Raw genomic sequence first — 22,247 nt, 5'->3', positions numbered from 1 at the left:
AAATAATGTCCATGCAATGATTTACTCTCCAAAAAAAACTACATTAGGCATTCAGTTCTATCGTGGGGGCCGACTCAACCAGGTGGTAAACTAGAAACCTATTCGTCTGACAGGGTATCTATTCAAAATCCTACTGCTCACAACATGACTGATGGGACGTAAGTATTGTTTTGTTTTTCGTTTAAACAAACTGTTGTATACGTTAGTGTTTGCACGTTCTTAAGTCTCTACCATAAAAAGTTGACAAAAGACTCAAAGTAGGGCTATAAGGAATTGGCTGCACGAGATGTTATCCTACTTTTGCGTGCTGTTCATGTTGCTGAAAATGAATCTTTGCGATGCTACCCAAAATACGCTCTTTTAAATAGAATTGCAACTTGGGTAGTACAAGTGCTTATTGTATGATTATGATTAAATAGAGCTCTTCTAGGTACTGAAAGACATTAACTTTCTACTCACTGACCACTCACATCACCAAAAACCCGGTTCACTGCCTGTACCCCCATCCTTCTCCTATGCCAGGCATCTGCGGCGGCGAGGGGGGCCCTACAAGACGGAGGCAGCGACCGACCTGAGCCGCTGGAGACTGGCCAACGTGGAGGGGAGGCAGACCTGGCGCTATGTGGAAGACCACCAGACCCCGGACAGAGAACAGACCATGTTAGAGGCACACTCTCTCGGCCTGGACACGGTAAACTTTCTTCTGTCAATTATCTAATTTGATATCAAGGTGGTAGCTCGTCGTGATGTCATATCGAGAGTTAAGGTTAAATATGTAAAAACAGTTTAATAAAGTGAACTGGAATATAGTCTTATCTAATCTTTGAGTGACCCCCAACAACAATAATATAAGAAATAAAAAATAACAAATTGCAGGTCCGTTTCTGAGATGGAAATTACATGAGGGCTTACTTGTAACTGTTCCAAATGCACTGTTGACCTGTATAACGCTAGAACACCCAAACGTCACCACCGAGTACCCCCTAAAAACAACAAGATGAGTAACAAAACAAACAGCTACCTGCAGCCAAAGCATATAACAGGCTTCACCGACCACAGGATCCTGGCTGATATCTGTATAACCAACTGGCCGCAGTGGTGGTTTAGCAGTTGTATACAAGAACAACATGACCTTGTTTGCTTGGTTCATTCTCCTCCTTTTGATCGCTATGTTTCATGTTTAACGATCAAGGTTTCCCAAGAACATGATTTTGTCCTGATTTTGGGAGACACATGGATGTCTCTCTCCAACTGGCAGAGGACCTTTTAGTCAGACATGAGACATGAGTCAAAGAGCAAAATATCCTTCAGGTATCTTTTCCAAACATAGCCACAACCCCAGATTCCCGTTCAATACTACGAACACAGTTATAAACCCCTAATGTCTCTTCTTTAAATCATCCACTTATCTCATGCAAGTAGTTAAACAAAGTTTTACAAGCTAAGTAATGGATGTTAGATCCAACATCTCAAATATGGATTGATGCCTCAGAACAATCAGACTTTTAAAGTAGTGTTTCTTTATCTCTGGAACAGTCCAATCCTGCTTTCAGACCACTATAGTTCAGCCGCTTATAAAGGAGGTCTGGATTATAGTTCATCATAGGTCTCGATTGTTAAATAACCAGGGTTAACCAATTATCTTCTCCAGGCTGCAGAGGGTGGAAGCTGCTCACTTTTAATTATGCTATAGACTTTCAAAACAGTCAATCACAACATGTTGATTGGCCGTTTGAGAGACTTGGTTGGAATTTCTGGATTGGCGCCTAAATCAGCGATAAAACCAGAACTAAAAACAGCAACCAAATCTCTCCAATCGTTGCAGCACTACAATGGCTCCACAAAATGCTGTTGAAAATCCAGAAAACCGTAAACTTGAGAGCTGTTTGTTGCCTTGCCAACAGAGTGGGTTTGTGAGGGCGTCGCCGGCGGTCCACACGGCGGTGGACGCGGCCCTGAAGGGGATGGGCTTCTATAGCCTGCTGCAGGCGGAGGACGGCCACTGGGCCGGGGACTATGGGGGGCCCCTCTTCCTGCTGCCAGGTATAACACGCGAACCCGGGGGTCTTCACTGTTCCGCAGGGGTAGCATGATGAGTGATGTTATATGAGTGAGGGTGATCTGTTTGTGTGTGTGTGTGTGTGTGTGTGTGTGTGTGTGTGTGTGTGTGTGTGTGTGTGTGTGTGTGTGTGTGTGTGTGTGTGTCGTTGCTTGCATGCCTGTGTGAATGTGTGTGTGTGTGTGTTTGTTTGTGTGTGTATGTGTTTGTTTGTGTGTGTATGTGTGTGTGTATGTCATTGCCTGTTTGAGTGTGCGTGTGTGTTTCATTGCCCATGGGTGCGTGTGTGCTGCAGGTCTGCTGATCACCTGCCACGTGGCTCAGATCCCGCTGGCCGAGGCCTGGAGGAAGGAGATGGTGCGGTACCTCCGCTCGGTGCAGCTCCCTGACGGAGGCTGGGGCCTGTATGTGTTCCTCCATCTCTACACCATGTACCTGGAACGACACACGCGTGGTCAGGCATAGCAATCAAGTTGCATTACCTGACCATGTTGGATGTTGAAAAGTTGAAACCTGTAATAAGCAGATTCATTTAATTTCATGTGTTCCTTTTTTAGATAGATTGAGGGAGGTATATACAAGCTTTATGAAGCTATGATTATTATTTTGAAAAGGAAAGTTGAAGTCGGGAACGTCTTTGAATACTGTGTTTGTGGCCCACCAATACCTATATTAAAGCATCCATAAAATAGCATGTCATGGCACCTTTAAGACATTTAGGTAAATTGAGCATTGAAATGTTTTTATTTATAACGGGGGAAGAGGTTTAAATAAAACGTAATGTTATACTTGGAAGCTGATCGTAATGCTCTTTATATGTTCATAACAAAAGATATGCTTATTTTTTGTCTTGTGTTTTCTTGTGTAGCCATGTTGAAGACAAGTCGACCGTGTTCGGCACTGCTCTGAGCTACACTTCACTGAGGATTCTGGGAGTTCAGCCCGATGACCCAGATATGGTTAGGGCTCGGAACAACCTGCACAGCAAAGGTCAGAGGATAACCCTTGAATTTTATTTCTACATATTTCTAACATATCTGTTTTTTAAGCAATTCTGCTAACTGAAACTTGAAAAAAATAAAAGCAAAATAAAAAAGCATACTACATTGCCTGTGTATATGTGTTACCGTGTTATACACAGGCGGTGCTGCAGGGATTCCTTCCTGGGGTAAGTTCTGGTTGGCCATCCTAAATGTCTACAGCTGGGAGGGCATGAACACTCTGCTGCCAGAGATGTGGTAAGTTGATGAAGAAAACACTCTGGCTGCACCCTTTACTAAACCCTGTTCTACACCCTATTCTACTAAACCCTGTTCTACACCCTATTCTACTAAACCCTGTTATATACCCTATTATACTAAACCCTGTTATAGACCCTATTCTACTCAACCCCGTTCTGCACCCTATTCCACTAAACCCTGTTATAGACCCTATTCTACTAATCCCCATTCTACACCCTATTCTACTAAACCCTGTTCTGCACCCTATTCCACTAAACCCTGTTATAGACCCTATTCTACTAATCCCCATTCTACACCCTATTCTACTAAACCCTGTTTTACACCCTATTCTTCTACTTTCTATTCTACTACATCCGGTTCTACACCCTTTTCTTCTACTCCCTATTCTACTACACCCGGTTCTACACCCTATTCTCTACTCCCTATTCTACTACACCCGGTTCTATACCCTATTCTCCATTCCCTATTCTGCTACACCAGGTTCTACACCCTATTCAACAACCTATTCCACTCAACCCTGACCACACCCAATTACATTGAGCCCTGTTCTACAACCTATTATACCAAATCCTATTCCTCCAGTTCTCTAGTCGAGTCATTGCATAGAATAATAAAATAAGGGCTTTTCAGTTATTAGTACCAAAATGGACCGAACAGTGTAAATCAAACGAAAGAAAATAATTAAGAGTGTAATAGCAGCAATATTTGAGCCTATACATAAATGTTCATATGATATTTTGTGACTATTAGTACAAACAAGCATATCTATATATATTATTACATAATACTGACAGTGGAACAAAAGTGTATTTGCTAAATATATAAATGTAAAAAAAACTAAAGTAATCAAATCAAATATAGGCCTAAAAATTTAAATACACCAGAATAAATTGCTTATGGAGGATATTACATGTGTGTGTCAGGCTGTTCCCCACTTGGATGCCGGCCCACCCCTCCACACTGTGGTGTCACTGCCGGCAGGTCTACCTGCCCATGAGCTACTGCTACGCCGTCCGTCTGGCGGCCAAGGAGGACCCTTTGGTGCTCAGCCTCCGACAGGTGGGTGCTGGTAGTTTCCATGACCGAACTACAGGAGGCGCCAAACTCAAGGAATTAATGCCTTTACTTACTTTACGCAATCAGTTGACTTTCTGCAAATAATCCACATGACCAAAGGCTACCTGTGTTGAGTAATATATTCAAAAGAATGATGAAACATGATAAGCAAGGGTTAAGATAAAGATTGAAAATAAGACCTGCAAAGTTAGCAGGTTTTTAAAAAACTTTATCCTAGAATTGAAAAGCAATACATTGGCTATTAATTATGCAATTATATGGAAATAATTATGTTCTTAATCAATGAACAATGGAAAATTAAATCTTTTGTTCCTTCCTTTTTGTTGAAGAAGCACTGCAGGATTTAAACTAGCATTAGAATGGATAAGTGGTTAAACCCAGGTTAGGGTTATGAACCTCTAGGTTAAAGTTGAACTCTCTCTGTGTCTCTGTGTCCTCAGGAGCTGTACGTCCAGGACTATGAAAGCATCAGCTGGCCGGCCCAGAGGAACAACGTAGCAGCCTGTGACATGTACACCCCCCACAGCCGCCTGCTCGACTTTGCCTATAGTACGCAGCTCCCCTCTGACCTCTGACCTCTGTTGCATCCCTCATATGCAGCAGTAGTAACACAGCTTAAAGGGTCCCCGGTTCGAATCCTGCGGTCCTATCACTTCTTTGCTATTCACCCTCGTTTTGCACCAACATTCCTGTCTATCTTCACTCTCTTGTCCGTAAAGGAACAAAAGCCCACACAAAATATATGAATCAATGAATAAATATTAGATGCAAGCAAATGAGGAAACACTACATCCTCCCACATCAGGACGCAGGGACGCTAATGTCTCCACGTATGTCTATGCTAAGGTAACAGCTCCTCTAGTCTCAGCTCCAGAACGCTGGCCCGTGTCTGGGTCCGCTGCTGGTGTGTGTGTGTGTGGTTCTAACCGGCGTGTCTCCCCAGTGTTCATGAACGTGTATGAAGCCCACCACAGCACGGGTCTGAGGGGCAAGGCCGTGAAGGAGCTGTACGAACACATCCAAGCAGACGACCGCTTCACCAAGTCCATCAGCATCGGCCCGGTGAGACTGAGGGGTTCCACCTGTCCTCCTCTCCCCGCCGTTACGTCAATGTACTCTGACTAAATGTCACAAAATGTGTCTACTTTAAATCTGAAATTGGTTACACTGACTGTGAGGTGTCAAATGACCTTAAGCTAAAATCACAACTGCAAGATAGATAGATAGATAGATAGATAGATAGATAGATAGAGCGATAGATAGATAGAGCGATGTATACTTTATTAATACTGAATTAAATAAAGGAAAACAAAATCTACTTATAGCCTTCTGCCAAGCAGTATCCACAAGGTATCCATTAGATTGTCCACCAGTAGGAGGCAGTATAGTGAAATGGTTAGGGCGTTTAGTCACATTGGGACCCAGATGAAAAGTTCTGGGTTCAAACCCCAATGATGCTCTAACCCCTACCTGTACATGTAAGGGGGTGGATCACCTACTGAATGACTAAGTGGCAAATAGATTGCACGAGCATGAAGCCCTTTGCTGGTCTCCGGTCCCCAGATCTCCAAGACCATCAACATGCTGGTGCGCTGGCACGTGGACGGACCCACCTCCCCCGCCTTCCAGGAGCATGTGTCCAGGATCCCAGACTACCTCTGGTCAGCCCTCCCGCCTCCTCTAGTCCCCCCTGCATAGAGTCTGGTGCTCATCCAGTCTCCTCATAGACTCTAGTCTTCTAGTCTTAGTCATTTAGTCTAGTCTCAGAACTTGGTCCCGCTGATGCTAACCATGCTATAATTGTCAAAATGTTTATTTATAAAAGTCTCATTAAACATCCAATGGTATAAAAAGTGTAAGACATGTTTTTACCTCTATATAAACAGAACTGGATGACCTAACATGATCTTCTTTTGCGGCCATCTCTAGGCTAGGATTGGATGGCATGAAAATGCAGGTGCGTTTGGAAATCTGTCACAGCTTACAACCGTACAGAGCTATGAATAACACATATGTTATTATAGTTAAGTTGTGTTAAGTGTGTGTTGTCTGACGCAGGGGACCAACGGATCCCAGCTGTGGGACACCTGCTTCGCTGTGCAGGCCTACCTGGAGGTGACGTCTTCCTGCTATTAGTTGAACATTTACTATCAAATCAACTTGATATCTCCTTTTTTAATTAAATGTTCTACGTGAATGTTATCTTCCATCTTATACATTTATTTTATCTAAACTTTCACATTGTCCTTTATTTTGAATACTTTGTAATCATTTCTATCTACCTTTCCCTTTTAATTCGTTTTTAGGAGTCCCTGTTTAAACTGTTTGTTTAAACAAACGTATCTTTAAGTTTATATTGTCGTTTCCTGACACTTTGTATTTCCTGAAGTGCGATAAAAAGTCCTGGGATACAAATTCCTTGTTTAAATTAAATTTGATTACGATGTATGTGTAAGCTCAAGGAAATTATTCACATTTTCTTTACTTTTCTTTCTATATCGGGTCCTTTAGGCAGGTGGTCAGGACAATCCTAAACTGGCTAAATGTCTTCAACGAGCTCATCAGTTCCTCACCTTTACACAGGTAATACCACAGTGTGGTCATTATTTGGTCATCACCATTTCCAAAAGACTATGACGATGTCCTAGCTAGTTTTGAAACAATAATAACAATAAAACAATTTTAAATATGAGTCGTCGTCGTCGTCATCGTCGTTCGTGTGTGTACTTTCCTTTAGAATTATCACACAGCGATTGCTACAGGGATCGAGCTGAGAACCTCTACGTGGTGATCCTAGTAACGACTCATAGTCGGCTAATCTCAGCAACTCAATTTCCAGAAGGAAACAATGCATACTAACTATGAGTGTAAAGATGAGACAATGTTATTTATTTATTTATTTGTAAAGGATGAGAAAATTTGATGAGCTAATTTTGATAAGCCTTTTCAGATCTTCCAGCAGTAAATAAACCGGTTGTTTCCCTCCAATAGATCCCAGAGGACCCTCCAGAATACCAGAAGTACTACAGACAGATGAACAAGGTGAGAGAGAGAGAGAGAGAGAGAGAGAGAGAGAGAGACGACGACAACAGTTATTCACTGCGTCTCTGTTTATTGAGAGAGGGACTGCCTGTCTGTCTGTGCATGCAGGTACGTGTGGGATGAGCTAGCATCTCCAACATAGATTGTAATCGTACATGGTCCATAGCTCATCTGTGAATCACTGTGAAATACGGTTATTATCCACGTACCCTTACTCAGAATTTCACCAAAGGAGAGAGAGAGACGTGAGCGTAAATTAGCCAGGCGTATCAATTTACACCGCAGGCAGGAGAGACGCAAGCTTAACGTAGGCGTATCAATTTACACCGCAGGCAGGAGAGAGACGCGAGCGTAACGTAGGCGTATGAATTTACACCGCCGCAGTTTATTTGACTATGTTTTCAAGATTCTAGAACGCCCCAGCACTTTTGGTTTAAGCCATATTTTTGCTTGTGAGTGAAAATTATTAGCCAGTTGATCTACTTTAACTATCAGCTGATCGCGTGCCTGTAATCTAAACAGAGAGGCATGGTGGGATTCACGTAACCATGACAACAACTGTATATCAAAACCATGTCAGTGTGGAAAGTCGATGCGATATTATGTAAACGATATGAAAACGATAGTGTGGACGGAGATCGTTTTCATTGCGAATGTGCGATTTTATATTTGCCTGTCATAACCGAGACCCCATAACAGACGCTTCAGAAACGCTTGAAAAAAAAGTAAAGCGTAAAATTAAGCTTTGGTTGGCCGTGAGACGGGCCTAGAACGCTGCCGTTGTAAATCAGTGTACTAGTTACAATGGACTTCTTTCTCTAGCTGATGTCGGACGCCTGACAGCCGATTAAAAAACGTGTCTAAAACGGCTCTGGTGTAAATTTGTCCTTAGTCAGACGGACCACACCGTTTTCTTTTTCAATCAACTCATGCTCTCAGAAGAACTCCATTTGACCGAGTTAGCATTCCGAAATCAATGATAGCGTAGGTTCCATTACGCAGAATTCCATCTTCTTGAAAGTTAACATATTTCAGCGATCTCTCTATGTCTCTCTAAGAGAAGTTAAAAAAAACACAACAAACACAATTGACTCATGCTAACGCTCCAGACATTTCAGTGTACCGTGGCCTTTTCTCTCCCCCACCTCCCTCTCCTCCCCCAACAGGGCGGGTTCCCCTTCAGCACGCGGGACTGTGGCTGGATCGTGGCTGACTGCACGGCGGAGGGCCTGAAGTCCCTCATGCTGCTCCAGGAGCTGTGCCCCTCCATCGAGCCCCCCGTCCCCCCAAAGAGGCTCTACCAGGCCGTCAACGTGGTGAGCATTGAGCAAAGCTGGGGGGATCGGAAAGATTTGAGATTCAATCTATCATGTTCATAAAGTATTGATGCTCAGAACAGAGTATCACTGTAGGATTAAGGAAATTTTTAGTTTCTCAACTGAAATGTTGCACACAGGGATTTAAAATGACAATGAATGATAAACTTAGTTGAGCTCAAAGTTAGTAAAACACATTAAAAATACAGCAACATTTAGACCCTGAATTTTTTAGTGCATCCAAGCAGTTACATTCAGCACTCGAGTTGAGGGGGGATGGCATCCCCCTTTGGAATTAAAATGAGCAAAATCATCCCCCTTCTGAAACAGCCATCCCCCCCTTCCCATCCCCTGTTATTTTATCAATTAATGTGGAAATATTACCGCTATTTCATTATTGCGGTTTCCTTTTTCACTTTGGCGCAATGTATGGTTGCCGCGGTGTGGACATTTTCACACCGAGTAATACAATCGTGTCAAAACGGGTATTACAGAGTACAAACTGTATAAACTTTGAAACTAGATCAACCGCCATCTTCTCCGTCAACTCTCCTTTCACACTCGGTGACAGCGTCTGGCAGCGCGCCAATTCTCGGTGACAGCGTCTTATAACGTTCTTTATACAACGGGGGACCTAAATCCAGCGATCTGATTGGTTCCCAACTGTTGTATAATAAGCGTATACATAACTGCTATGACGCCCGATCATTTTGTGAAAGTTTGCATATCACTCCGCGCCTGGAAGTAGAAACAGTTACAAAGTAAAAAATATGTTGGATGATGGAGAGGGTGTAAATGTTGTTACTCCGGGAGTGAGCAAGGCGATGGAGAGACTAACGAAAGCTTAAGGTGCGGCCACACCAAACGCGTTACCCGCGTACCTCGCGTATAAAATCGTCAATTTTTCCATAGGGAACCATTGGTTTACGCGCGTATGAGACGCGTACACGCGTTACATGCGCTAAAGCAACATTTTATCCGCGTTAGCCGCGTATATTTACGCGCGTATCTATACGCGCGTACATATACGCGCGTACATATACGCGCGTACATATACGCGCGTACATATACGCGCGTACATATACGCGCGTACGCGAGGAGTTCAAAAAATTGAACTTTTTACGCTCATACGCATGACGATTAGCCGCGTTGCCCAATCAGCGTTGAGCTTGAACCGACGTCACTGGCAGAGAGTAGTGAGCTTGGACAGAAGCATACGGCCGACATCTTTCTTTATTCTGTGTGGAAATAGTAACATAGTTACGCCATTAAATGCTTTTATGGAAACATTTCTAGCGAGAAATGTGCATTTTACTTTCATAATGTTCGCTCGGTGAATGTGAAGGATGTTTGGTTTGATAGTTATGACGAAGAGGGAACGCTCCGTTCACTTGCATGGACAGAGCCTCTGGTTACTAAGCAACCTCAACGTCTTGGCGGACTATATATCTGCTGATCAACACTACGAATGCTGGAAACACACCAGACACACCATGTGAAGTTATTTAACCCGATTATTGTTATTTATATCCGAGATTATTTAATCTAACCCGATCTAAACTCTATTACCCAAACACGGCGGCGTTTGGGTTTCCTACCTCGGACTCCAGCGCAGCCACGGCCGACAACTTTCTTTATTCTGGGTGGAAATAGTAACATAGTTACGCCATTAAATGCGTTTATGGAAACATTTTTAGAGAGAAATGTGCATTTTACTTTCGTAATGTTCGCTCGGTGAATGTGAAGGATGTTTGGTTTGATAGTTATGACGAAGAGGGAACGCTCCGTTCACTTGCATGGACATGGACTCATCTAGGCGCGTAGGAGCGTAGGCGCGTTAGGAGCGTATGCCCATTTTTGACACAAAATGGTCAAGCAACATTTTAGCTGCGTTACGCGCGTAAAAATTACGCGAGATACGCGTCTGGTGTGTTCATAAGGCACACGGCGAGTGAACTGCTCCATAGGATAAATTGCCGGCGAACCGCTCTATCGGAGCCTTCTCTCGGAGGGACGCTAAAGTGTGTTGCATAGCGACCGTCGATGCATAGCGGCAGCATGGAGGGACTACTTTTTTGTATTCTTTAATAAAACGGCTACTTTGACTTTCTTGGTATCTTTTTAAATGTAGTGTGTCTATGACTTTCGTTTCGCCATAACAGTAACCGTTGTATAAAAGCAATACATCACTTCAGTCAGTGGCATGTGCTCATTATACCACTGTGAAGGGGGTCGCCGGCCCTCCGCTGCGCGTCGGGGCCGGACAACGCCCCTTAACAGTGGTATAATGAGCACATACCACAGCCTGGCGTGATCTATTGCTTAAATATATAATAGTATAATATAATTTTATAGATAATATCACAGCCAAAAGCTCTGTGCGCCTCCGGATGGCCGTAGCGCAGGGAGATCTCGTAGGGATTGGGCTTCGCGTGGTTTGTTTACCGGTGTTGCTATGGTTACCGGTCTTGTGTGTTCCAACGGTTTATTAGGTAGCCTATCTATTATTATATATATTTATTATTATTACATTTTTATTTTCTTAATTATAGCCTATTATTAATTTCTACTGAAAGAAAACAAAAATTATTACTAGAAAAAAAACAAAAAACTGTGTTGCCGGCGTCCTCAACACCGGTAATACCGCATACCGCGGCAACCCTAGCGCAACGTTCCTATTCCCAGGGACAGATTTGACAGCGATACTGCATTCTCGGGCTGTATGCTATTGCGCAAGCACACAGGCGTACTTGCGCAATAGTGCCTTCACGTGCTACACCATATGCGCAGTCATCAGCACAAATGATCTGTCCCTAAAAGTTAAAATCCACCATCCCCCCTGGCTTTTTTTTACAACTCGACCACGGGTTACATTAGCTAATAAAACATATAAACATGTGTCACCCTCTTGCTACTCCTCTACAGGTACGAGTTTATAGACTCCTCCAAGGCTTTCCGTTAGTTATTTGTGTTTGTGGAGTGAACTCTTATTGAACTATTCTCTCCTCTCCTAGCTCCTCAGCATGAGGAACTCAGACGGAGGTTTTGCAACTTATGAGACCAAACGAGGAGGGAAACTTCTGGAGCTGCTGAACCCATCTGAGGTTTTTGGTGGGTCTAAAGTCGCCCTGTAAAGTAAATGGAGAAAAATACACTGGAGACACTTATGAGCCACTCTTCTCTAGTAGACAAATGTATTAATGATAATAAAAATACATAATTTGTTAATATTATAAAATTATATTCGTATAATGCATTCTAGATGCATGAAGACAAAAATTTAGCATTGAATGAGATTAAGTGCTGTACAATTCAACTATCTAGTTATAAAACAAACATACAGATAACAACAAACAAATGCAAGCACAAAAAGGGACAATAAGATAATAATACAATATTTATGGAAATAACACGAGAGAATAGAAATGAGTTTTTAGGAGGGATTTGAAGATGGGCACTGAAAGGGCTAGCCTGACATGAAGAGGGAGTTTGTTTCACAGTTAGAGAGATTAAGAGATATTTAAAACATTTAAAAACTTAAATGTCATATCAACATAATCAACCAACCTGAAATTTTAAGATGACTAAAGTGGACTTGGAAGATTTGATCAATTGTGGGGCACACAGAGGTTGCTTAACCCTATGCTGACAAAATATTTCTGCCCTTCCTACCAATTGCCCTTATTTGGTGTTTCCCTTCCTGATGACTTCTGTTGTCCCTCCCCTTCTCAGGTGACATCATGATCGACTATACATACGTAGAATGCACATCAGCTGTCATGCAAGCACTCAGACACTTCCAGAAGGTCTACCCTGAGCACCGTACACAGGAAATAAGGTGCATACACACACTCACATACACACTGGCGCGAGCGCACATGCCAGCAAAACTCCACACACACACACAGTCACACACACACACACACACACACACACACACACACACACACACACACACACACACACACACACACAGACCCACACACACTTGATGTGTGTTCATGGCTTGACTGTCCTTTTTTCAGGTCCACTCTGAGGGGAGGACTGGAATACTGCAGGAGGCTGCAGAGAGGCGATGGCTCCTGGGAAGGGTGGGTTCAACATTTATTGATCAGTGTCTATTGATCTGTAATGTTTATTGATCATGTATTATACAGGAGCTGTAGTCAACAATGTGGATTTTCTTCCTCTTTCTCGTCACTGTTCAGTCTTTGTCTGCCTTTTCGCCCAACACTTTTATTCTAAACAGGTGATATTTTTCATAATTAAATAATAAAAACGTTACATGTAAGTAATGAGCAGGTACCTGCCAGTCCTTAAAGGTCCCATGACATGCCACCAGGTGTGGGTGTGATCAGCCGTTACAAGCCGTTTTGTAAATCTTCCCCTTGACATCACAAGTCAAGGGGAAGACACCCATGACATCACAAGTGGGCGATAGACGAGCAACAGTTGCTACAGTCCACTGGGTAGGCTGGTAGACTAATCTATCCAGCACACATCTAGGTGGACATGCCCGCTTGTGATCTCATAAGGGGCAGATTTTCAGAACGTCTTGTAAGGCTAATCACACTCACACCTGGTGGCATGTCATGGGGCCTTTAATAACCTATATCTGTATTCATTGGAACACATAGCATTGAATAGTGTTGGAAAGGTCAGGTAATATGTGTGTTTTCCACCAGGTCTTGGGGGGTGTGCTTCACCTATGGGGCCTGGTTTGGATTGGAGGCCTTCGCCTGTATGGGCCATGTCTACCAGGACGAGTAAGTAACACCAAAAACTTACCTCAACAAACATAGACACTCGTTTTATATATCGGAATTATTTCAGTTTATAATTGCTTTTACTCCCCCTACCTCCCTTCATTCTCTCTCTCTCTCTCTCTCTCTCTCTCTCTCTCTCTCTCTCTCTCTCTCTCTCTCTCTCTCTCTCTCTCTCTCTCTCTCTCTCTCTCTCTCTCTCTCTCTCTCTCTCTCTCTCTCTCTCTCTCTCTCTCCACCCCCCCCAGGGTGGTCTGTGGGGAGGTGAGGAGGGGCTGTGACTTCCTGTTGCGGCGTCAGATGGAGGACGGAGGGTGGGGGGAGGACTTTGAGTCGTGCGAGCAGCGGTACTACGTCCAGAGCGCCAACTCCCAGATACACAACACCAGCTGGGCTCTGCTGGGACTGATGGCTGTCAGGTAGGGCCCCCTTAGCGCAAACATACACACACACACACACACACACACACACACACACACACACACACACACACACACACACACACACACACACACACACACACACACACACACACACACACACACACACACACGCATATATATATGTATGTATGTATGTATGTATGTATGTATGTATGTATGTATGTATGTATGTATGTATGTATGTATGTATGTGTAGGTATGCACCCATGCTAAAGTTGATTAAAAATAGGAATAAAAAAATCATCTTTTGGAAATTGATCTTAATGCCTTAATTAAACAAATGAGGAAAATTCCAACCTGTTAGGCCACCAATTTTCTTTGTGAATGAATAATATATCGTAACTAAATAAATGTGCTTTATAAGAATACAGGGTGCATAAGTATTGGAAGAACCCCTATGTTAGATTCCCATAGAAGCAGGCAGATTTCTATTTTTTAAAGGCCATTTATTTCATGGATGCAGGATACTATGCATCAGTTAAATTCACCCCCTATAGGCTTTTGGAATTAAAATAGCCCCACATCATCACATACCCTTCACCATACCCAGAGATTGGAATGATTTTCATACAGGCTGATGTGAGAAAATCTGCCTGCCTCTATGGGTATTTAACATAGGGGTTCCTATACTTATGCACCCTTTATTTTAATGAAGAACATTTATTTATTTACGATACATTATTCATTCCCAAAGAAAATTGGTGGCCAAAAAGGTTGGATTTTTTATTCCTCTTTTTAGTCAACTTTAGCATGGGTGCATACACTTGTTCTTACCACTGTATATAAGTATAGTATAGTAGTCTTTAGGACCCCGTCCCCTTGTCAATTCTACACTCTTTTCACAGATGTTTCATCATAGGACAAACCCAGGTGTCCCTTTAAACACTAATTACAGGTGTGCTAATTTAAGCAACAGACCACAAGAGAAAGTGCTGTTACACAGTTGAACACATTTACCCCCCCGACCCCGCCCGCGCAGCGCTTGAAGCGCAGTTTGTGTATTCACACTCCCCCCATCGCCATGGTCTCTGGTGGAATTTGTGATTCCGATAAGTTAACAGCTTACGATCCTAATTGAAGGCTTATTAACGGTCATGAGAAACACCTGCACATCGGAGTGAAACATGTATAGTTAAAGAATCCCTGTGCTGTTATATATAAGCACTCATAGAACGCCTCTTGTCAAGTCCAATCAAATTAGCTGGTCACATCTAACAGTTGTACAACGGTATGTACCAAGGCACGGTTCGTAGACAAGTGATGGTAAGTCTACTATCTGGGCCCTGGTACATAAAGGAGCAGAACCATAATTTGTGTGATGAGTGATATCTGTGTTTGTTCTATGATAACCTATATCAGAAAGGTTTTGTAGTCATACAGGCCCTAATAGAAGCTCCCAAAAATGGGTTTTAATTATTATGGAGGTTTAGGATTAAGGATTTGAAAATTTAAGATGTTAAGATTTATGTATGTTTTGAAGTTTTTCATGTGAGGATTTAAAGACGTAAAATTAGGATTTAGGTTTTTAATATTTAAGATACCTTTCTGACGTGCAGGTATTTTTTCACGTCTTTTTTGCATAGGCTATGCTGTTTTTGCTGCAAGGCATTTCGCCTGAGATCGATCATGTGCGCATTATTCATGTTCAAGAAGTATGCCATCTAGTATTTTTAGAAATATACGAGATTGTGTTTATTTAGAAACTCATCAGCTGACCTCCTTTAACTAGGCACCCTGACAGACAGTCCATTGAGAGAGGAGTAAAGCTGTTGATTGACAGGCAGCTTCCCAATGGAGATTGGCCACAGGTATGCGCCCGTCTCTGTCTTCTCGTAGGCACTCTTTACATAAATAGTAAATACCAAATTTATCATTAGTGACCACATAGAATCAATGTTAATCTGCAATTGTAATAGTTGAGTACCGTATGACTCTTACTCTCACTCTCACTCTCACTCTCTCTCGCTCGCACTCTCTCTCTCTCTCCCCCCCCCTAGGAGAACATCTCTGGTGTGTTCAACAAGAGCTGTGCCATCAGCTACACCTCCTACAGGAACGTTTTCCCCGTCTGGGCATTGGGTCGCTTCTCCGCCCTCTACCCCTCCAGCTCCCTAGCCGGGAAGGTCAAGCTGTGACCCCTGGTAGATAACCGACGACCCACCGACCAACAGCCACCCGCTGTCACAGCAAAAACGCCTAAAGGATGTGAAGTGAGTGCTGAAGTGGTGCCCTGGCTGTCACCGCAGGAGGGAACAGGCTACCATTTTTCGAACTGACAAGAATCACCAAACATTTCAGAATGAAGCTATACAGACCAATGCACTCAGATGTCTGTGTTTACATTCCATCACCCGATGTGAAGGGATTAAGGACTACATTTAATTAATAAAATAAATAAATACATGGCAGTTTGCTGTGATCAGACATGCGCAGTAGGAGTGTGTTTTTTTCCTCTAATCTCCAATGGATTTTTTTGTTATCTTCAGCAGATGGAAAGAAATGTATGTGAAACACTTCAGCTATTGTATTGTCGGTTGCACAGAACAAAAGACTGGGCACGCGCTGACAAGTCTTTATGACAAATGCTAGACAAAAATGAAAAGGAGCAGACTCGCCCCTCAAAGAACTTCCTGATGACTGATGAATGATCAATGCTACAGGGCGGTTGTCATCCATGCAGGTAAACCTTTGGCACAGCGATCATGCAGTTCCTCTTGAAGCAGGTGGGGAGAACAGACAGACTGAGGGGCTGATAAAAGAGATCACTGAAGACCTCTGCTCGCTTATCAGCGCATTCCAATCACCTCACCTGGTATGCCGTCTTGCCGGTTTACACGGTATACTCCCCATACCATACGTTAGCAAGCTAACATTAAAAAAAAGGCATATTTGTATGACATACTACCATCAGAAACGATCATTATAAGCAGGGGCAGGGCCTTCAAGATGGAAAACCAGATTATATTGTGTCGACAATTTAAATCGGACACTTCTGATGTCATGCTGGTTCTAAGTATAGAATAGATTTTCACATGTGCCCCAACAACATATTTATTTGTTTTAACTAATAATTTTGAATGAATGAAAACAAAGAAATATATCCAAGGGCCAATTATTATTTCGATAAGATACGATTCACTATTTTGGAATTTCTAAGTCAATTGAATGCTATCTCTGTATGTAACCCATCAATAAGCACCAGGGCCCGTGGGAGCGCCCAGGGGCCAATATGCCTGGGCGTAGGGCCCTGGTGGGTGTATTGACCTTTCAAGACATTGCTGGCACATCAGCCTGTATGACTAATAGCGTCTTGTGAAATATGAACTTCCTTAAAATAACAGGCATAGTGATGTAAACCGGGAGGCAAACAATGGACAAAATGTTGTTTACTTGGAAGTTAGGGAACCTAAACACACTTTCCTAACACCCCCACCGGGAAGTGGTCTTAGTGTGACTGGTTTTCCACTGGCAGCCACTCAATGATCTGATGGTCTCACAAATTAATTTAAACAGTTGTCATATTTGCCTTGAATGCCCGCGAGGTATTCACAGCCCCCGCAAGGCCTGTGCCAGGGGCTACCCTGCAAATCACAGGTGTATTCATTACTTCTGGACGCAACTATGCTCAGTCTTTATTCTTCACCAATGTTCTTTTTTTTTTTACTTCAATACCCCCCCCCCCCCAACACACACACACACACACACACACACACACACACACACACACACACACACACAAACAAAGACATACACACATCCAGAAAGAAACACACAGACACTTGTTTAATACTAGATGCAGTTTATTTGTGAATTAGGGCCCCCTATAGGCGAAGCGGTACATTGCGCTTATGAGGAATTGAGGGAGGAAGGCGCGTTCATCATCTTGGTGATAACGAGACGGCTCGCCACTCGCCAGTGATGGCGCTCACGCTTGCGTGTGTTCCCGACAGCGACCGTTCATGTGCGCTACGTTTGGATTCTAAAAGTTCTTCACTGCAGGGTTTTTTTTCTCTGATAAAAACTAGTCAGAACTAAACAGAACTTAGTAGGATCAGTTTCAAGTTTGCATGCCTTTGTTTCCTTGATGCCTATCACCTACTATCCTATTGCTTTTATTTATGAGAGGCACATACAGTATTGCCACTGTATGGAAGGCAACACTTGCCCTTATCGAGAGCTTGTTTACTAGTACACAATGTTTACAACTGAGCAAGGTCGATGCCAACAGACGGTTACAACATCAATCAATAGTAAAGTATATGATGGTTGATTCACTATATTGAGTAAAATGTTCATGTTCCGTCATGTTCATGCGCGTCACTAAACCATTTGGCCCGATTTGCTGAACGGAACTAGAATCATAAGAGCGTCATGAGGCGTCGTTCACGAGAACTTTCCGACGTCGTGAAAATGTTTCCCCATAATTTCCAGCGATGTGAACACACCATTACTCACTGTGATATCATTGAGTAAATCAATGAAGTCATTGAATGAGATATCGATGCAAAATAAGACTGTCCAGAAAAAAATCATAGATGGACATTATGTGTCACGCAGTAATATTCAGCATACAGAATTGTAATCCATTGGGCTGGACGTGCTGATTGACAGTGTATTCACAGATACACTGTGAAACACAATATTATTAGAAGATATTCACAGTGTAGATTGACTGTGAATACCTAATAATAATATTAGGTTCTGTTTTCACTTCCCTAATCCAGATATAAACCAGTGGCATTTGAGCCATGACTTGTTCTACTCGCTGTTATCCTTTCCACTGTGACATAATGATGCAGTTAGTGGTCATTTCCCTGCAGAGAGATGCACATTTTGTATTCCTTACCAGATTGTATGTTTAGGGCATGGAATGTTGGAGGACTCCGTGCTCGCCACTTAAAAAGGCGTGGAAGTAAGGAAGAGCTCTCCTATGGTGCCAGGGACCCCTCCTCTACTTACCATTCATCTGTGTGTTTTTTTGGCATATGCGCGAGTGGGTTTTTGTATTGTGTGTTTGTGTGCATGCATTAAACTAAAGCAACTTTGGAATCTTATCTGATTTACATCTTAGGGGGAATGTGTGTTTTATTTCACTCAACAGGCAATGACAAAACTATTCAATGTCACTCCCTGCACGGTGAGATGGAAATGATAAATAGGTTATGGCCCGCAGAGGTGACACATGTGTTTGTTTTAGGCTTTGAGCTTGTGTCAAGATAAGAGCGCTTGTGTTCACCTCCCTGCCTCAGATTCACTTCAGTTCGTTCTCTCGGATCAGAAACTCTAAAGTGTGTTTCAACTCCTTGTGTGATTCATCTTTTGTAAGAGAAGGGTGGTTGGTGAAATTACTTTGCCTGTTTCTCAGTTGATTTCTCTTCCTTTGTCGTTGTTTGCTGAAATGAACTATCGCCTACCAAATCGCCACGTGTTTTTGCATGTGGCTCAAACAACCGATGTGTACACAGGAGCGGCACATTCCCTTCTGGCTTTCTCCTCCCCAGATCTCTGCATCAATTCATTCTTCGCTGTCTCTTAACTATTTTCACTCCTTCATCAAGTTGCCTAGCCAGTTGACTTATAAGTCAACTGCTTTATTATTTCTTTAATGTTGAAGGAACAGAAAATCGACTACTCTAATAGTGGGCGTTCACAGTTTTGTAGGCCTCTATAAAATATAAATTACGCTTATATTTTCATGCAATTACTTTATTGTTTCTTTATAAATTTCTATGGTAAAACAGCACATTTTCCAAGTGAAATGTTTTTATTGTTATTGTATACCTTTGTCTATGTTCCTGTGTTGAGGATGATGCATGAAGTGTGTGCAGATTCAAAACAAATACTTGCAGGGGTGATGGAACAAAAGGGAGCCTGTAAGGGGCCACTCACACTAGGGCCGCGGCCCCGTGCCTGAGCTCATTTGCATACTAAAGTCTAGAATGTTTGGCTAGTGTGACCAAGCCATCCGTATTCCATCACGGAGCTGCCCCTTTGCCCCGGCACACTTGGGAGAGGTGTGCCTTGGCCAAGTACAGAAGTTAATGAGATGACACGCGCGGATACGCAACTTGAGCTGGATGACATAGTCCTTGCGCGACCCTTCTTTCTTTGCCCTTCTTCCCCACAACAATCATTTTAATCAATGGCGGCAAGCGGTTCACGAGTGGGTTTACGTTGGTGCGATAGTGAAGTCGAGTGTTTACTTGAAATTTGGGCCGACGACAGCATTCATTTGTTGTTGTTCTCCATGTTGTTATGGCGGCGAGGATGCTTGGTGATGACGTACTTTGGGAGCAGTGTGACCACGGGCCAGCGTGGGGAGGGGGGGAATCGTGCTGAATCTTCCTGCAGCACGGAACAGGCAAACGGACCTAGTGTGAGTGGCCCCTCAAGGCAAGTGTGCTTGTGAGAGAGGAGGGGCCAAGGAAGCTACTATAAAAGGGGAGCATTTGATAGTATTTCCTCAGATCTACACTCCGGCTCACAGTAAGTTCATCTCTGAAATGAAGTTTTACCGAAATGTTGTATTTATTTGATTGATATTTGGTTCATAAAGGAAAGGCAGTATATCTTTTGTGAATTTTGTGAATGTGTGTGATGCATTTATGAAAGTATTTTATGTTTATCTATCGGCCTTTGACAGTGTTTAACTTCAAACTTCTGTATACGAGGTATACTGTTTAGGGCTTCTCTAAACTTATTCAACTGTTTATGCATTTTTAAATTTCAGGATTTGAACTACGCATATTGAAATGTGGGGTCAAAATCAAGGTAATAATAACCAAAAATGTATACCATTGAAGAATGTTGATGTGATGATGAAAGCATGTTATCTTCTGTGGTGTTCTGTTGTTTACTGTCCAACAGGTACTTTACTTTACAGATACTTTTTTGTTTAATGCATTGTATGCTATTGCTGCTTTCTTGGTCTGGTCTCCCTTTTAAAATATGTGATAGACAGAGACCAACCTGCTTAAATGTAAAAAATGCTATAATCTTTCTTTGAAATATCCTCTAAAAAACCTTGTCAACATTGGGATAAGGATAATTGGTTAAACTCTGCAGCAGAGTCATTTAAATCTCAAGCACGTCTTACGGATGGGTGGGATTTGGAGAGAGTACGGAAAGGCAAGGGGGACGAGCAGTGTTTTGTTATTGGAAACTCATTTAGCCTGAAAGATTCTTGCATATTGCATCAAATGAATAGAGTATTAACATCTCTCCTGTATATGAACAGGAAATCAGTGGCCCTCCGGCTGCGGGTCTCGACCGACCTGCCCTCCTCAACCATGTCCTCCTCAACCATGCCCTCCTCAACCCTCCTGCTGCCAGCAGGGGTGCCAACATGGAGGCCATGGAGGGGGGTCTTGTGGAGGGCACGGGCATGACCATGGTCATGGTGGCCATGGACATGGACATGACCATGGTCATGGTGGCCATGGTCATGGACACGACCATGGACATGGAGGGGATGGTTGTGGCGGGCGTGGCGGGCATGGGCGTGGCGGGCATGGGCGTGGCGGGCATGGTCATGGACACGGCCATGGTCACGGGCACGGACACGGACACGGACACGGTCATGGGCATGGGGGCCGTCACAAGCATAAGTTTGGTCACAACCACTCCAATTGCCACAAGAAAGGAAGAAAAAGTCACGATGTAAGACATCATGGGGGCTTTTTTTTTACATTGTCTTTCACTTATATTCCAAAAAGAAAAGTTTCGTTTTTGGAAATAATTACATTTTGTTCTTGTTAAAACTAAATTGATTCAATCCCAGCATTTCGACTTCGGCAATGTTGGGTTGAGACAGCTTTCTTATCATCCATCATCACAGATAACAAACAGGTTCTACGTCTTTTCAGTGGCAACCGGAGATGTTTGCTTTGCTGTTTGGCCATGACGTGAGCTAACATGATGTTCCCCTCCTGTGCCCCTCCTCCCACAGTCTTCCAGTAGCTCCTGCAGCAGCGATTCTGACTAGATCCTCAGAGAAGGCAGCACGAGGCTCACCAACCTCTGGTCCTTCAACACACTGCCTGTCGCTGTCATGGTTGTTGGTTGTGTCATCAAAACCAACTCATTTAAAATACGTTCTGTAATAAATTAACACAAAATTTTATTTGGAAATCTCAAATATTCAAAAATCTGAAAATAATATGGAATGTGGTTTGATGAATGCTGAAACATGCAAGCTATCTTGGATTGGATTTTCTTGTGTGTGGGGTGTTTAACAATAAAATAAGAATTACCAGTTAAAAAAAGAGTTTGGGCATAATATGTAAGGTGAAGTCTAATTGCAATAA

The 22,247-nt window shown here is 42.9% G+C and overlaps 2 protein-coding genes across 3 annotated transcripts; both read left to right on the top strand.

Moving 5' to 3' along the window:
- The first annotated feature begins 14 nt into the window (after nt 1-14).
- lss (lanosterol synthase (2,3-oxidosqualene-lanosterol cyclase)) lies at nt 15-16,395 on the top strand. Its single transcript, XM_056580208.1, has 22 exons — nt 15-158; nt 523-691; nt 1,905-2,043; nt 2,355-2,463; nt 2,928-3,049; nt 3,201-3,297; nt 4,224-4,359; nt 4,818-4,926; nt 5,321-5,439; nt 5,941-6,038; nt 6,307-6,334; nt 6,436-6,492; nt 6,889-6,960; nt 7,369-7,419; nt 8,586-8,735; nt 11,750-11,846; nt 12,468-12,573; nt 12,761-12,826; nt 13,421-13,501; nt 13,747-13,917; nt 15,671-15,749; nt 15,939-16,395. The coding sequence occupies exons 1-22, from the start codon at nt 145-147 to the stop codon at nt 16,074-16,076; spliced, it is 2,208 nt and encodes a 735-aa protein (XP_056436183.1). The 5' UTR covers nt 15-144; the 3' UTR covers nt 16,077-16,395.
- A 3,870-nt stretch (nt 16,396-20,265) lies between these two features.
- Nucleotides 20,266-22,205, top strand: LOC130373605 (proline, histidine and glycine-rich protein 1-like). Of its 2 annotated transcripts, XM_056580212.1 has the most exons (4): nt 20,266-20,427; nt 20,672-20,712; nt 21,179-21,600; nt 21,890-22,205. In XM_056580212.1, the coding sequence occupies exons 3-4, from the start codon at nt 21,287-21,289 to the stop codon at nt 22,041-22,043; spliced, it is 468 nt and encodes a 155-aa protein (XP_056436187.1). In that variant the 5' UTR covers nt 20,266-20,427; nt 20,672-20,712; nt 21,179-21,286; the 3' UTR covers nt 22,044-22,205. The 2 variants fall into 2 exon arrangements, with proteins under 2 accessions (XP_056436187.1, XP_056436186.1); XM_056580211.1 differs by lacking the exon at nt 20,266-20,427 and having other exon boundaries at nt 20,434-20,712.
- The last annotated feature ends 42 nt before the right edge of the window (nt 22,206-22,247 follow it).

Source organism: Gadus chalcogrammus, chromosome 20, assembly GCF_026213295.1.
Source record: "Gadus chalcogrammus isolate NIFS_2021 chromosome 20, NIFS_Gcha_1.0, whole genome shotgun sequence".
Classification (NCBI taxonomy): Eukaryota; Metazoa; Chordata; class Actinopteri; order Gadiformes; family Gadidae; genus Gadus; species Gadus chalcogrammus.
Note: the sequence above shows the minus strand (reverse complement) of the source record. Positions and strands in the feature narration are given on the sequence as shown.

Excerpts from the sequence above, each read along its gene's own strand:
- LOC130373605 (XM_056580211.1), top strand. Across the intron at positions 21,601-21,889 it reads AAGGAAGAAAAAGTCACGAT|TCTTCCAGTAGCTCCTGCAG; the intron begins GTAAGACATCAT and ends CTCCTCCCACAG.
- lss (XM_056580208.1), top strand. Across the intron at positions 5,440-5,940 it reads AGTCCATCAGCATCGGCCCG|ATCTCCAAGACCATCAACAT; the intron begins GTGAGACTGAGG and ends TCCGGTCCCCAG. Across the intron at positions 13,502-13,746 it reads GGCCATGTCTACCAGGACGA|GGTGGTCTGTGGGGAGGTGA; the intron begins GTAAGTAACACC and ends CACCCCCCCCAG.